Genomic DNA, 14,046 nt, shown 5'->3' on the forward strand with positions numbered 1-14,046 from the left:
TTCAATTTTAATCATTCAGAATATCATACATTTTTTTACACACGTATTCTCTTGGGTGTTTTCGTCATTCCTCTTGGCATATTTTTGAAAAACATTGCATATTTTGGAGCTAGGAATGGAAATTTAAGAGACTCTAAAACAAACTCGGCACGAGCAACAATTCCGATCGGATTGAAGCAATTCGTACAAAAAATCATTTTACAATACTGCTCGTATCGTTATCCTTTTCATAAATTAGGCCTGACATTCCTTGAGAAAAGCTTGAGTTCAATCAAAGTTAAACGAAACTAGTTTGTACAATTATGCAAAATCTATAAAAAAGTGAAAGACAATTTGAATGCAAAATCAATTTTGCTTTACCCGTCTGTGATTAAGCGAGCTGTAGATAACTAGTTCTGCTACATTTTGTTATTAATTTTTTGTACCTGAAGTAGTATTGCAATTTCTTCATGCTGTAGTCAAATATTTATTAAATGGGAATATTACTCACGTCAGTTTATCTGTGTAATATTCTTAAAATGCTTAGCAAACAATAAAAAAATAAATTTCTTGATGCCATATTTTCAAGATGAGTACGCCACAAAATGATAATCACGCATCAATATCCTCAGAACAGTTGATGGTTTTGAATGAAATTTTATTAGTCGCTGCATACCTTCGGTCATGGTGTCTATGTTGACCTCTGTGTCAGGCAACATACTGTATGATCGATGTCAATCCATTTCTACAATATAAACAAAGAAGTTATTAAAATTTGACGACATTGATCATTTACCCAACTTTATAATTTTAAATGTGAAATCTTTTGCATGCCAAAAAACGAAGCTTTCTTTGCCAAACTCAATAATCATTCTGAATATTTTTTTCAGAATATTTGAAAATTTGCCTTTTTTGCTTCTACAAGACTTGGTCGACATGACGCTTCGCTTCAAACTGGAATCATGCTTTTTTAAATTACAGAATTTATTTTCACAAAATTTACATCATTGGCGTGTTATGAAATATCTTCTCTGTAACAGGGCAACAAAAAATTGATGCAAAACTTAACAGTAGTAGTCAACCATCTTTCTGAAAAATTTTTTTGTTGAAAATTTTACAGTTGTATACATGATTTCAAAGCAATTCAAAATGTTATATCAAGTACTAACAACGTTTCAACTATTTTTGCCAATAGATTGGTACAAAATTCTTGATTGAACCTATGACTTTATTGAGTTTAATCGTTGTGTGTCTAAAGTAAGGTTATAAGTAAGTAAAAATAAATATTTGGTAATCAATGAAATGTAATTTTTCAATGAATTTTGACCTCTTTTCTATAACATTGCCATCTTTCATACTGCAATAAAAAATTATTCAACAAAAACAAACTGATTCGTTATATTCTAACAATCCAAGCTCGGAGAAGATCGAATTGTTCTAAATTTCAGATGTTTTTATTTGGAACATGAATTTAGATATAAAAAACAACTAGCAAAATTGAGAAAACCCAATGATAAAACTCATAGCAGAAACTCATGTATACATGAAAAAACTTTACCTATGCGAAGACAATTAAGGTGGAGTATCTAGGTTCAATGTCAGAAACAGGGAATATTATTATATTATAATATGAGACATGTAAAATAATATAAATATACCGTACATTCTTAGAAATGAATGACATATAGACAGATATATATATATAATACACAAATGGAACACAAAGTAATCTTCAATAAAGTGTTGATCAATCGACTTATTTATTTTTTAGTACCAAAACTTTGGGGGAAATTGGAATACGTAAATAATACACGATGAGACAAAAATATTAAGGCATAATAGAACAAAAACTCGAAATAAATTGTTCAAAATCATAACCTGTAATGTCAAAGTGACGATGTTTGACGACAAGGTGAATTATCCCGTCGAAACGTCATAAAAACAAATCGTCATGTTACCGACGTATTTGAACAAACGTCTTCTCGACTCCGAAACAGACTTTCAGAGCTTGATTGTTTATAACGTTTATCTGATTTATTTAATCGAATAATCTATCTGACGTTTGTAACAATTTTATGATGCGCGAAAAAATCTTGCGGCGCCCGTACAACTATATATATATGCGATACCCGATTCGTGATTCCTGCGTGAGAGAGAGAGAAAGCAAAGGCAGAATGATTTCTTCGCGCGATATGCATGATTCCCTTCGTTCCGCAGATCGGTACTGTCGGTACAGTAGGCATTCGGTGAAACCGCAGTTGGTATAGCTCTGTATCCGTGTATACATAAAATAACTGGTGAAAGTGCAATAAGTGGTTTGCTGCAAAATATTTATTCGAACGAAGTTAAAAAGATGGCAAACGTTTTAAATCATAAAAACTCATGATGAAATAGACAAGATCGTTCAATAAAAAAAAAACGTTCAATTATGTTTCTAAGTTAATTTCTCCCACATGAAACAATTACATAATTTTATATTTATTCGATTTCTGTTTCGAATGACTTTCTCGAGTTTCTACGACCGTGCCCCATCACTTTCGCTTCACTCCGCCTATAGATTTATTGATATATATACGATTTATTGCGTCAGAAAACTCTACGGGTAAAGAAAACTTTCGTCGATATAATGGGGTATTTTACACCATGTAGAAATGGCATAAAGATACAATGTAAATTTTATAACTTCATTTTTAAAATCGTCTTTTTTAATCTGCTTTTCAAATGTCAAAACACCAACCGCTGTATTCTGGATTCCACCGTGACGTCACTCTGATAGTAAACAATCTAAATTTTTATCGTGCGCTCTGTTATTTTGAAATTTTAAAAGCTATCATCACGTTGTCACGTTTGTGGACTTTTATCATTTATTTAAATCACATCAATATTAAAATCGCATCATGGAAGACGATTTTGTGAAAGCAGAAAGTACAAATCTACCAATGATAAATACGTTGATGCGCGATGAATGCACCAATTATATACATTATAACGATTATAACTCATTATTTTCACAATACTTGTTGCTTGGTCTTTCGCAACAGAGTAAAGTTACAAAACGAAACAGCATGGTAGCTAGCGTTTACGCGCGAAAATTCAAAATCATAAAATAAATAAAAAATATTTTTTTGCTTCTTCATAGAGAAAGCTATGTGACGATGAAAATTTTTTTTTTCCAGTTTCCAATGTCAATGTGCTCAAAATGTCCCAAAACATCGAAAAATCATATCTAGAAAAAATGTCCGGATGTGTGTGTGTGCGTGTGTCTTATGGCACTGCAAAATTAAAACGCTTATAACTCGAAAACGATTTGAGATACAGGGCTACCGTTTTGCATAGATGTCAATCTGAACAAGCTCTTCATTCTCTGATAATTTTGTCGGGATTTGAAAAAATATACGAATCCTACGTTTTGAAATTTAAAAAAAAGGCTGTCGACGCTCTAACTTCCGGAAATTTTACGATTTATTACTAATTTTTTTTTTATAAATAGATTATCGTAATAGGAAGATTGGTATTGAATTTGGAAAATATCGGTTGAGCGGTTTAAATTTTATGATTTTTGGAATTTTACGAAAATATGAGTTTTTTGAAAAATCTGCTTCAATTTTTGGAAATTAATTTGGAAAAGTTAAAAGTCGATAAATAAGTTAAAATTTTATTTAAAAAAAAATTAAAAGTAACAAATTGCTTTTTCAAGCTTTTAGAACAATGCTTAAAGCTTCCTCTATGAGGAAGCCGAAATGAAAAATATAGTATCTCATGGAGTAAGCTTTGAGCATCGTGCATCTTGACCATCTTGAGGAAGCAATTTGCAAATTTCAATTTCCAGCATTTTTTTTATTACGTTTTTCAAAGCAGTGTCCATCTGTAAATAAGGCATGCACGATGTAAGAGCTTACAGTGTTTGACTTTGCTGTACCGTGTTTCGCCATTACTACATCGTCCACATTCAGTGCTTACAAACTTTGAAAAATGTAATATTTGTTGAGCTATTGGAAAAAAAAATCACAAAACCGACTATATAATCGCCTATATCTCTAAAGAAAGTGACTTTTACAGGATCCGCCAAAGAATTTATTTTTTACCATACTGGTTTCTCGACAATAATGCCATCTAAAATAGATTTTAATCATTAGTATCTACGAAATTATTCAATTGAGAAATTTTTTTCAATGGACTTTATTGTAAACCATCCACTCTCCTATGAGAAACTGCTTAGAAAATATTACACAGTAAAGAATTCACAATATAGAGTTATAATTAAATAGGGTAATAGAAATAGTCAACAAAAAAAATTCCTATGTTAATTATTTGAAAACTTCAACAGCAAAACGTGTCCTCTAAACATTTTTTCAAAGCGTCCCTTTTCGCACAGTTTCGTTTTCGAGTGTGAGCTGAAGATTGTTGGGGGACCATCGTGAAAAAAAAAAAAAATATCGTCCTAAAATAACATAAATTTTGGTAACATTCGACCCATGAAATACGTAGTCCATCCTAAAACTTATCTTTTTATGATGCCACCTGTTTTTTTTTTTGGTAGTCTTCATCGATACCAAATTATCGAGCATCTGTTTTCCTTTATAATCTTAATTTATTTCGATTCGTTTATACGTCTTCTTCAATTTTCACTTTTTTCAAGATAAAATTGCACAAACATTTATGATCGCAAGACAATAGAGACATTGCGCCTGTTGACCGTCGGTATTGTAAGCATTTCGGACTTCTTTTATCAACTGCAGATACTGTTGTCTTTAGCTGTCGACCGAGGTCGCTGTAGCCCTCAAACAAAGCGAAAAATAACCTGATAAAACTGAAGCGGGAAAAAGTGGTTTGAGCAAACCCTAACTCTTTGAATTTCAGTTTACATTCGTTTAAGGATGTATATAAGGTCAATTCCGCAGTACATCTATTTATTTTTTAAAGTTATGTCTTATGTTAAAATGTCAACGGCAAATCATTTCTGTTTGCATTTTATAAGTTTTCATAAAAAAACTATGTCATTTTGAATCATAAATAATTTACGATTTTTAATAAAATTAATATCCAATTTGATAACTGTGGTCAAGCACAAGCGAGCCGATCAAATTACATGTTCAATATAGCGGACGTACTAACTACAGAACGCCGCTGAAACGTCAAAAGTTAACCCCAAATATCTCCACAACGAAATCGGAAACAGTGGGTTTTTTTTTGCGTGAAAAAATCGACAAAACTTTGAAGTTTCTAAAAATTTTTTTTTGGCCGTGCGTTGACAACGGTTCATATACTTTTTTATCATTTTAGTTCGATTTTGTCAACTTCCGGTACAAATGACACGGATTTAAATGCGGCTTTAATTCTTAAATATTTCTTTTTAACCACCGGCTAAGTACCTTTTTCTTTTTTTCAATCGATGCAGCCCGATCAACTCTATTAAATATTTCAAATTCATGAAAAATTTGACACGTCGATATTTTTTACATACATCCTTAAGATAAAATGAATCCGGATAAATGTGAATGTGAGAAATGCCGAGACACCCTCGATCACACATTCGTACTGTACTGTCCACCACAGCAGTACAGTTTTTCATCAGTATACAATATCAAGGCGATCAAATTGAGTTATTTTCCTCATATCTACTTTCATAAACAGAATATATTTAAACATGTAATGGAGTGCGTTTCGTCATGGACGAATTTCTCTCGAGCAAATCCAGAAGGGCCAAACGCTAGCGTATTTATCGATTATTAATTTTATTTTGAATTATTTTTATTATTGTAATGAATGGTTATGACGAGAACGTAAGTAAATTTTATGGAAAGTGTGAAAAATGTAATTGCGGATTTTGTTAGTCAATGAGAAGAATTCGTGTCAATGGGGCAGCATAGGCACGAAATGGTCACATAGTGACCCTCAAAAATAAAAATTAAACAAATGAAAAACAAAGAATAAAATGTTTTCTGGTAGCTACAACTTTTACAAAGATCCTTTCGTATACTGCGAAATTGTTTTATTGATGTGCTCATGCTTATCTTGAAATTATAATTCGTTCAGGTATTTGTCCTTAATTGTCGATAGATTTGCTTGGCCATACTTTCGGATGTTTTAAATCTAATTAAATAATTCCCTGTTTACTGTTAGAAACAGTTTTCTTCCGGCCCCGGTGAGGCAAGTACCGATTTTTCGTTTAGAAGACTAGCTTAACATTATTTTCAGTAGCAATTTTTAATTAATGTTTCCAACTTCTTTCCTGATTATAAACAATCAATGTTGAAAAATTTGTCGATTTTAAAGGTTATGAAATTTTTATACCTCTGTGAACTTTTTTAAGGAAATTGAGGCATTAGAAAGAAAATGATGTCATCGCTTTTAAACCGATTGCATCTTATAAAGCGAAGTGTAAAAAAAAATCAGTTAAATTTTCAGACAGTTTAGGAGCGTTGTTGCTGAGGAAAATCAATAACAATTTGGGCTAAATAACGAGTAGGGTTCGATATGTCAAATAATCAAATTGTAGAACGGTCGATATTTATATATTTTAAAATTTTTTTATAATAAAATTAAAAAATTTTTTTTCTAATCGACTATTTAGCAGATTACGTGTTTAACTGAATATTCCTTCTTTAAGGAAGTTGAGGCTGTACAGTCATTTTTTTTACCCAAAAGTTATGACCTGTACCTTTCAAAAGTTAGGCCAGTTTACAATTTGGCAATGTTGCATACACTTTAAAGAAAAGTTGGGGGAAAAAAGACGAAAAACTGGTGAAAACTCAGTCGAAAACACGAACAGTGACGATCCTAGCCTCAAAAAACTGCACGGGAAACAGATTATTAATAATATAATCTCAGCAAATCTCCTAATAAATCTGAAAAAAATGACATTATTCAGCAAGCCTTGCTCATGTTGCCCAAAAAATTTCATATTTTTAGCATCATTTTTAACGGAGATATCACTGAATGTGTCTTGACTTCCATAAGATTACATGTTATTTGGTCCGAATTGTTATTGATTTTTCTCAGCAACAACGCTCCTAAACTGTCTGAAAATTAAACTGATTTTTTTTTACACTTCACTTTATAAGATGCAATCGGTTTAAAAGCGATGACATCATTTTCATTCTAATGCCTCAACTTCCTTAAATTCGTATTCACTCGAAAATATATATTTCGGTAGTTTTCATTTCGAATACAATTTTGACAGACCATACGCATGTCAAAAGTTCATATTTTCGAATTCAAAATGGAGAGTAGTCGTTTTACAGACAGACCAGAATATAGAGTAGCATAAAATCGAAAGTGAATTCTTCGAGCCCATAAAACTTAGATATGCGGAATAGCGATGGCTCGAAAAGACAAAAGTCAAAATGGCGATGTTTGAAATTGGAGATCACCGGTCTGAGTAATATTTGGTCTGTCGTTATTATATTTTCGAAATTGTGAACATTCACAGTATTGCTGATTGTAGTAATTTATGAATGGAAAGAGTGATAATCGAATTTTCGGAAAATCGATGTTTTAGTCGTCATTCTATGAGCCATTGTTGTTGTATTCTTTTTTCGACGTAAACGTGCTTCGAACCCTGAACTTTTAACCTTTTTTATTTTCGACATTTAAACCTTCAGTCGAATTGATCTGTCTCCATATTATCATTCGAAGTTTATAAACTCGAGATTTTTGCTCTTCGAAATATTAGTAATTCTGACATTTTATCCCCACTCCAAATAACATGTAATCTTATGGAAGTCAAGACACATTCAGTGATATCTCCGTTAAAAATGATGCTAAAAATATGAAATTTTTTTGGCAACATGAGCAAGGCTTGCTGAATAATGTCATTTTTTTCAGATTTATTAGGAGATTTGCTAAGATTATATTAATAATAATCTGTTTCCCGTGCAGTTTTTTAAGGCTAGGATCGTCACCGTCCGTGTTTTAGACTGAGCTTCCACCAGTTTTTCGTCTTTTTTTTCTCGATTCTTTTTTAAGGTGTACGCAACGTTGCCAAACTGTAAACTGGCCTAGCTTTTGAAAGGTACAGGTCATAACTTTTGGGTAAAAAAAATGACTGCCTCAACTTTCTTAACATTCCAAAATACAACGAAAATTCTTTTTTTACGATAAAGCCCAGAATTTATGAATTTGCAGCGGTGTAGAAAAAAACTTTGTTATAATTCTTTCCTTCATAGTCCAAAAAATAAGTGTTCGTAAAATAAATTTTTATGATCTCGAGAAAAATAAATACGTGATAAATAACGTGGACCATTTCATTGTTTCCGGTGGTGGGAATGGTTTATTGGAATTTCTTGTTTCTTTTTTGTTTGTTTTTCTTTTTACAATGTATATTTTCGTATTTTCATTCTATTAAAATAATCGATGCTTAACGTAACGTCGAAATGGCCAGTGAGTAATAAACAGAGTGGCACAGAATTCGTCCGAAAATAACGTAATGACAAGCAGTCGTAGCTATAAAACTTTCTGTTTGAGCATTGTGAGTTTTTTAATCATTCAGCTTTTTATAAATTATGTAGGGTCTGGAGGTATTTTTTGAGCACTCGACTCATGATAATGAGACGTTGTCGAAGTGATTTTTTTATTACTCGATATTTTGATGCAAATAATTTAATCTTATAAATAAATGACACCCAATAAATTGTAGAAAGCAAATCCTCACACCGAACACTCGCACACAAAAGTCAATAAATAATCAAACGCAGATTCGAAATATGATTTCATATATAGCAATCATAAATTAAAGTTATAATGTTATTATTTATCTCAGAGATATTAAATGAATGATTTCTACGCTCGTTAAATATTCACACCTAAATATATTATAAATTTAGTTTAAAAATATACTAAATATATCGTAAAATTAGTATTATAAAAATCATTCGTACAGAATCGTTGAATCTGAATACCAAATCTTACGAATCTTTTACATTATATTATATGAAAATTTAAAAGTATTTTATTTTTTAGCTATTATTACAATTATTATTGTATGATAATCGATAGTCTTATAGACTAGACGTGGTTTTCCTATGAACTGAGATCAATACCCTACTGGATCCATTCATTTTTGCTTTTTAAAATTTTTACTTTTAGTTACACATTTTTCTGATCATTTGGTTTGCAATCTGAGAGATTTTTCGGGTCGTGTTCATAGGTTTTTGACTAGACTTCACTCTCGTTACGTGTGTATTGTCTCACATACACACACACACGCATATAAGTACTTATGTATTTACGTATTTTACATATACATTCGTAATTTTTTTTCGTAGGGTATGAAATTTTATGCAGAAAGGCTCTGAAATGTGTATCTGAACATATTTATGTTATTTATACTTTTTGTTTTTCCCAGAATAGAAGCAAAGTGGCGTAAACGAAAGCCATATAACGAAATTTCGTTCTTCAAGTTTCGTGCCTAGCTGAAATGAATATTTGAATTCGCATGAAATTTTTATCGTGTACTTCGGTTTTTCGTGACTAGAAAACGACTAGGAAGTGGACTAGAAACAAAATTAATTTTCATTAATTCGGAGGACTAGATTTTTTAGATTATAGATCAAGATTTAGAGATACATGAAAAATAGGCACAGCCACAAATAAATATTTTCCTTAATACGTAGTTGAATACCAAACGATAGATAAGATATAAACTCATTGAATGAAATTCGATTCACGAGTCTTTTACGTAGCTGCCATCAGGACTTCCAACAACCGTTGAATAGAAAAATTCAATTGTCGAAATATTACTTGTGAATTGTCCGATTATTAACCAATAAACTGTGTATGCACTTTGAGTGAAATTTGGATTTTTATCTAATAATAGTTTGCAAAATGAATAAAATTTCCATATTTTTAGTGATTCCATGCAATAATTTATGTTATAATAAGAATTTTTGAAAATAGTTCGATCAATGGATAACTCAATTTTCACAAGTGATATATTTTTTTTGGAATATCCAGTATTTATACTGTTAAATCATTCGTATATTTAATACTGGCAAAGTCCCTAATTTATTTTTTAGTAAATTACTGCTGATGCGGTATAATAATTGATTAAATAAATCGTTTACTTTATATGTTCTTAATTATTATTGGTATTATTATTATTACTATTATTTATAATTTAGGTTTGACGCATCTTTCGTAATGGACCTTTGAAAATTAAAATTATGGCATCGTATCCACGGTTCGAGTTGTTCAAATGAATTATAAATAAATGTTTAACAATGTGAGTAAGCTAAATAAAGAAAGCAGGATTTTTCAAATACCACAGAGAGAAAAAATGTGTATAGTGAGAAAAGAACCCTTGAATTTCTTTGAAAAATATAATTGCATGATAAATCGGCCTGCATATTCGTGTACTCGAACATCCGTTAAATTTAATATTTTTTCTGTTTCTCCATCTTTGGTGCGCTTTCTTATTTTTATTTTATACTTTTCTGTTTTTTATTACCTTTTCCTTGATACGTAATGATGACTAGATCGAGAAAGACTAGATTCACGAAAATGTTCTGTTTATGACTAGAGGTTCACAGTAACTTTTCTTTTTTTCAATACATTTGGATTTTTAAAATCTATCTGTTAGTGTTAAATTTTTCTTTGATTGATTCTGACTAGAACGTCTATTTGTATTTATACTTTTTTATTTAATACTGGAATGTTTCAGCATGGACTAGATTTGAATCGTGCTCAAAAAAAACTATAATTTCGCTTTGACTAGAATAAACATTTAAAAATATTTTTTCAACGACTTATTATCACAAGTTTCCTTCATCTTTGAAATAATTCCCGATATTTCGGTGACTAGTTTTTTTCCTTTATTGACTAGATGGTTGAGTTGATGTTAGTTGGCGACTGGATTCGGTAATTTAGCAATTACCAGTATTCGTAGAAAGTTTTCAATCATCGTCGCATGTTAATTCGGAATTGAGGTTTTTTGACTCGGTGTTATTTTTCGTCAATATTCGAACTACGAATACTGTTCAATACTTTTTTTTCGTTGCGCAGAATGCGCTGTTTTTGATCACAGAGGTTAAAAAATAAATAATTTCACGTGCCCCACTGTTTGACTTATTAAATTAATCTCACTGGAAGTTAATTACATTACATAAATTAAATGATAATCACGAGCGTGATTTGTTGGACGCCTCAGAATTCGGAGTGTGCTATCGATAGGACCTCAATACTGAAGATATGTCATTTTTGTGCGATTTTCAAAAACTATGGAATTATTCGATGATGAATTTCTTGGTTAATTCCAAAATACGTACATCAGAATTCCCGATTCGCTGAGTTTTTTTTCTCTTCGAAATGTCAGGATCTTACGAATTTCGATGGTGACGAGTCGATCGCTGGTTTTTCCAGAGTTCTTGATGGTCCAGATTATCTCGTTTTTTTGCCTCACGGGAATAGGAAAGTTTTTTCTTCTACTAATCCGGTTTGATTAGTGCTCATTTTGAAAGAAATTTCACAATTCTAGCGGTGTCGAATGATTTTAAAAAGTTTCAGTGTTGCTCTCGTTTGATACAATTTTGAGGAAGGCTGTTGTTTTATCGTCGGTCCCATCGGGCGAATCTCCCAACCCAGAGTTATCATTTGTACATTACGTGCTCCTCGTATCTCATCGACGTGTTTTCCCTCCTCGTGTCGACGGATCTCCACATCTATCGAAATTTTTTACTTCATTATCAAACGAATATTCAACAGGCTCGCGAGATGGTCAATAAACTTTCGTATAGAACATAGAAAAAAGGAAATTTGACTGATAAATTTTGAACCGACAAATATATTTATCAAGTAAATAAAAATACCAAGTCACAACGTCATCAAAATTTAATTAAGTAAATTCAACAACAAGGGGCGAGTAATTCAATTTCTTTCCCACTAGCACACTTGAAATCACGAACCTTTTTCATTGCTCTCGCGACGTTCATCGTTCAATTACGTTCAAGATTATTTACAATCTCAAAAAAAATTTTGAGATTGGACTATTTTTGTAAATTATTTGACTATTATTTTTATCAAATACCGAATCCGCCAAGTTTTCTGTCGAAAATGGATATTTGTTATATAATTGAGTGCGAAAAGTAGCTCGACACACGTTGAGATTTTGGAGTAGACTTTTGGAGTACTCACATTGTTAGCCGTGGAGAAGAAATTCCGTGGGACGATCATCGTAAGTGGAGGTCCACGTGAGTCGGATCTTTGATGTTGTTTTCGACGTAGTAGACGTTATTTATGATTGTTCACTCATCGATGTCCAAATCATGGCGCTCGCACAGGATGTGCTTAGCTCCAAAAGAGGAAAAAAACGTTTGAAAAGTGAAACGAATGAAAAATAAAAAATGTACGAGCTCGATCGCCCTCGGTGCAGGACGAGAGGAGCGCACGCGCGTCCACCTCGTCGCCGACTAACTTAACTCTCTTTGAGTCACGACTACCTATACACTCATCATCCCCCTGCACCCCAACCGCCGCTTCCTCTTCGCAGATCCCTTCGTCCTTGTCCGTCCCCCCACTTCGTACATTTTCCCCCTCCTATTGTTAGACGTGGGCCGCAACAATTGCGTGTGCGTGCGCACTCATTCTCTCGTTTCTGTTCGCTCATTGGCCATCTTATAGTCCACATAGAATCTTCCCAGTTCTATAAATTCCGGATTTTTTAGTCTCTGGTGTTGCCGCACATTGCACAAAACCTATTCACCGAGAGAGAGAGAACTGAAAAGAATATATTGGAAAGAATTTTTCATGATTTTGGCACCGATCGTCAAAGTACATTGATTTTTCCCTTTATTGACCTCTTGGGTATTAATGAAAAATGAAGATCAACGAATCGCTTCGTTGTTCTTCTCATTTATCAAGCCCACCTATCGATTACTACTCAAAACTATGAATATCGGTTGAATGGAATGATGATATAAGGAGATTCAACGCCAATAGGTCAAATGTAACCTCGTTGTTAAATTAACTTTCGAAAAACTATGTAAATAGCAATAACAAACAACAATTGGTAGGAGAGATGATTAAGGAGGGTGGCTACATTCGTCAAAATGATAAAAAATTGATCAAATTTGGTGATAATGTTCTTCTTCAACATCAAGTGCAAAGAAACAATTTTTTCAAAATTTTCTTCTGCTTAGTTATCGAGTAATTACGTATTAAAGCAGATTTCTTATGCCCGGAATGTATGTATGGAAACGCTATACTTATACACGTGAACTTTAGTGATCAATTACTCGATAACTGTACAGAAGAAAAATCTTTAAAAAATTGTATTGTCAAATTTGGCACTAAAGAATATGTTCACCAAATTTTATTAAATTCTTATCATTTTGAAATTTTCAATGTATTTAACATGGTTTAGCATGGCAACATTGTATGGTCGCTAGCCACAATTTTATATTTTTTCGTCGACAATTTTATAAAAAGTTCTTTTCCTTCATTAATTCCTCTCATTAATTTCAAGTAAAAGGAATTGATTTTTTTTTCAATTTTGGACACATTTATAAAAAAATTGAAAACTCAAAACATGTGACCAACGTCAATGCCTGAGCCCCTTTTTCGTTCCAAATGTGTGTGACTGTCAGAAAATTAATTATATCGTGGTAGCAACTCGAGACAAGTGCATTTAAAGCGTTATGCGATCTGACATTCCCTGGGTCTGGTCTCCTCCCTTTATTCATTCCTTTATTTTTTCCTAATAAATCAAAGGGATTGTGTCATGGAGTAGTTTCAAATGCTACGTTTACTAAACATTGATATTCAATCCACATAGTTAAACGACATTGAACGAATGGAGAGAAAAATGTATTGAAATCCATTTAAAAAATTTCCTGCTGCTGGTAGGAATGAAAATAACAATTTTTATGAAAATTCTCTTGACAATAGTATCGTTCTAAGTTGTAATTTGAATTCAGTATTAATTCAATAACGCTATGATTTTGTAGAATGATTTGAGGCATACGAAGTGCTGCACGAGATTGTGAAAATCGTATATGTTTTTATCGCATGTCAAAATACGTTTTATTTTATTACAATATGCGGGTTGTAACAATTACGAAGCATTCACGGTCA

General features: G+C 32.1%; 1 protein-coding gene and 1 long non-coding RNA gene across 5 annotated transcripts in view; both read right to left on the minus strand.

The window, feature by feature from the left end:
- The window catches only part of fry (Protein furry), an 87,072-nt gene extending 84,993 nt beyond the window's left edge, over positions 1 to 2,079 (minus strand). For 2 of the 4 annotated variants that reach the window (XM_043429930.1, XM_043429929.1), the window contains exons 1-2: positions 1,858 to 2,071; positions 656 to 724 (exon numbers count right to left, since the gene is read on the minus strand). In XM_043429930.1, the coding sequence (XP_043285865.1) occupies positions 656 to 698 (43 nt within the window). In that variant the 5' untranslated portion in view covers positions 699 to 724; positions 1,858 to 2,071. Of the gene's footprint in view, positions 1 to 655; positions 725 to 1,857 lie in introns of all 4 variants that reach the window. The other 2 variants (XM_043429931.1, XM_043429932.1) reach the window with 2 other exon arrangements.
- Positions 2,080 to 8,223: 6,144 nt separating this feature from the next.
- LOC122417340 (uncharacterized) lies at positions 8,224 to 12,393 on the minus strand. The gene is made up of 2 exons (XR_006262273.1): positions 12,109 to 12,393; positions 8,224 to 11,636 (listed from the first exon to the last, which is right to left on the minus strand). It is a non-coding gene; the product is annotated as an uncharacterized lncRNA (long non-coding RNA).
- Positions 12,394 to 14,046: the final 1,653 nt, after the last annotated feature.

Source organism: Venturia canescens, chromosome 10 (genome assembly GCF_019457755.1).
Source record: "Venturia canescens isolate UGA chromosome 10, ASM1945775v1, whole genome shotgun sequence".
NCBI classification, from domain to species: domain Eukaryota; kingdom Metazoa; phylum Arthropoda; class Insecta; order Hymenoptera; family Ichneumonidae; genus Venturia; species Venturia canescens.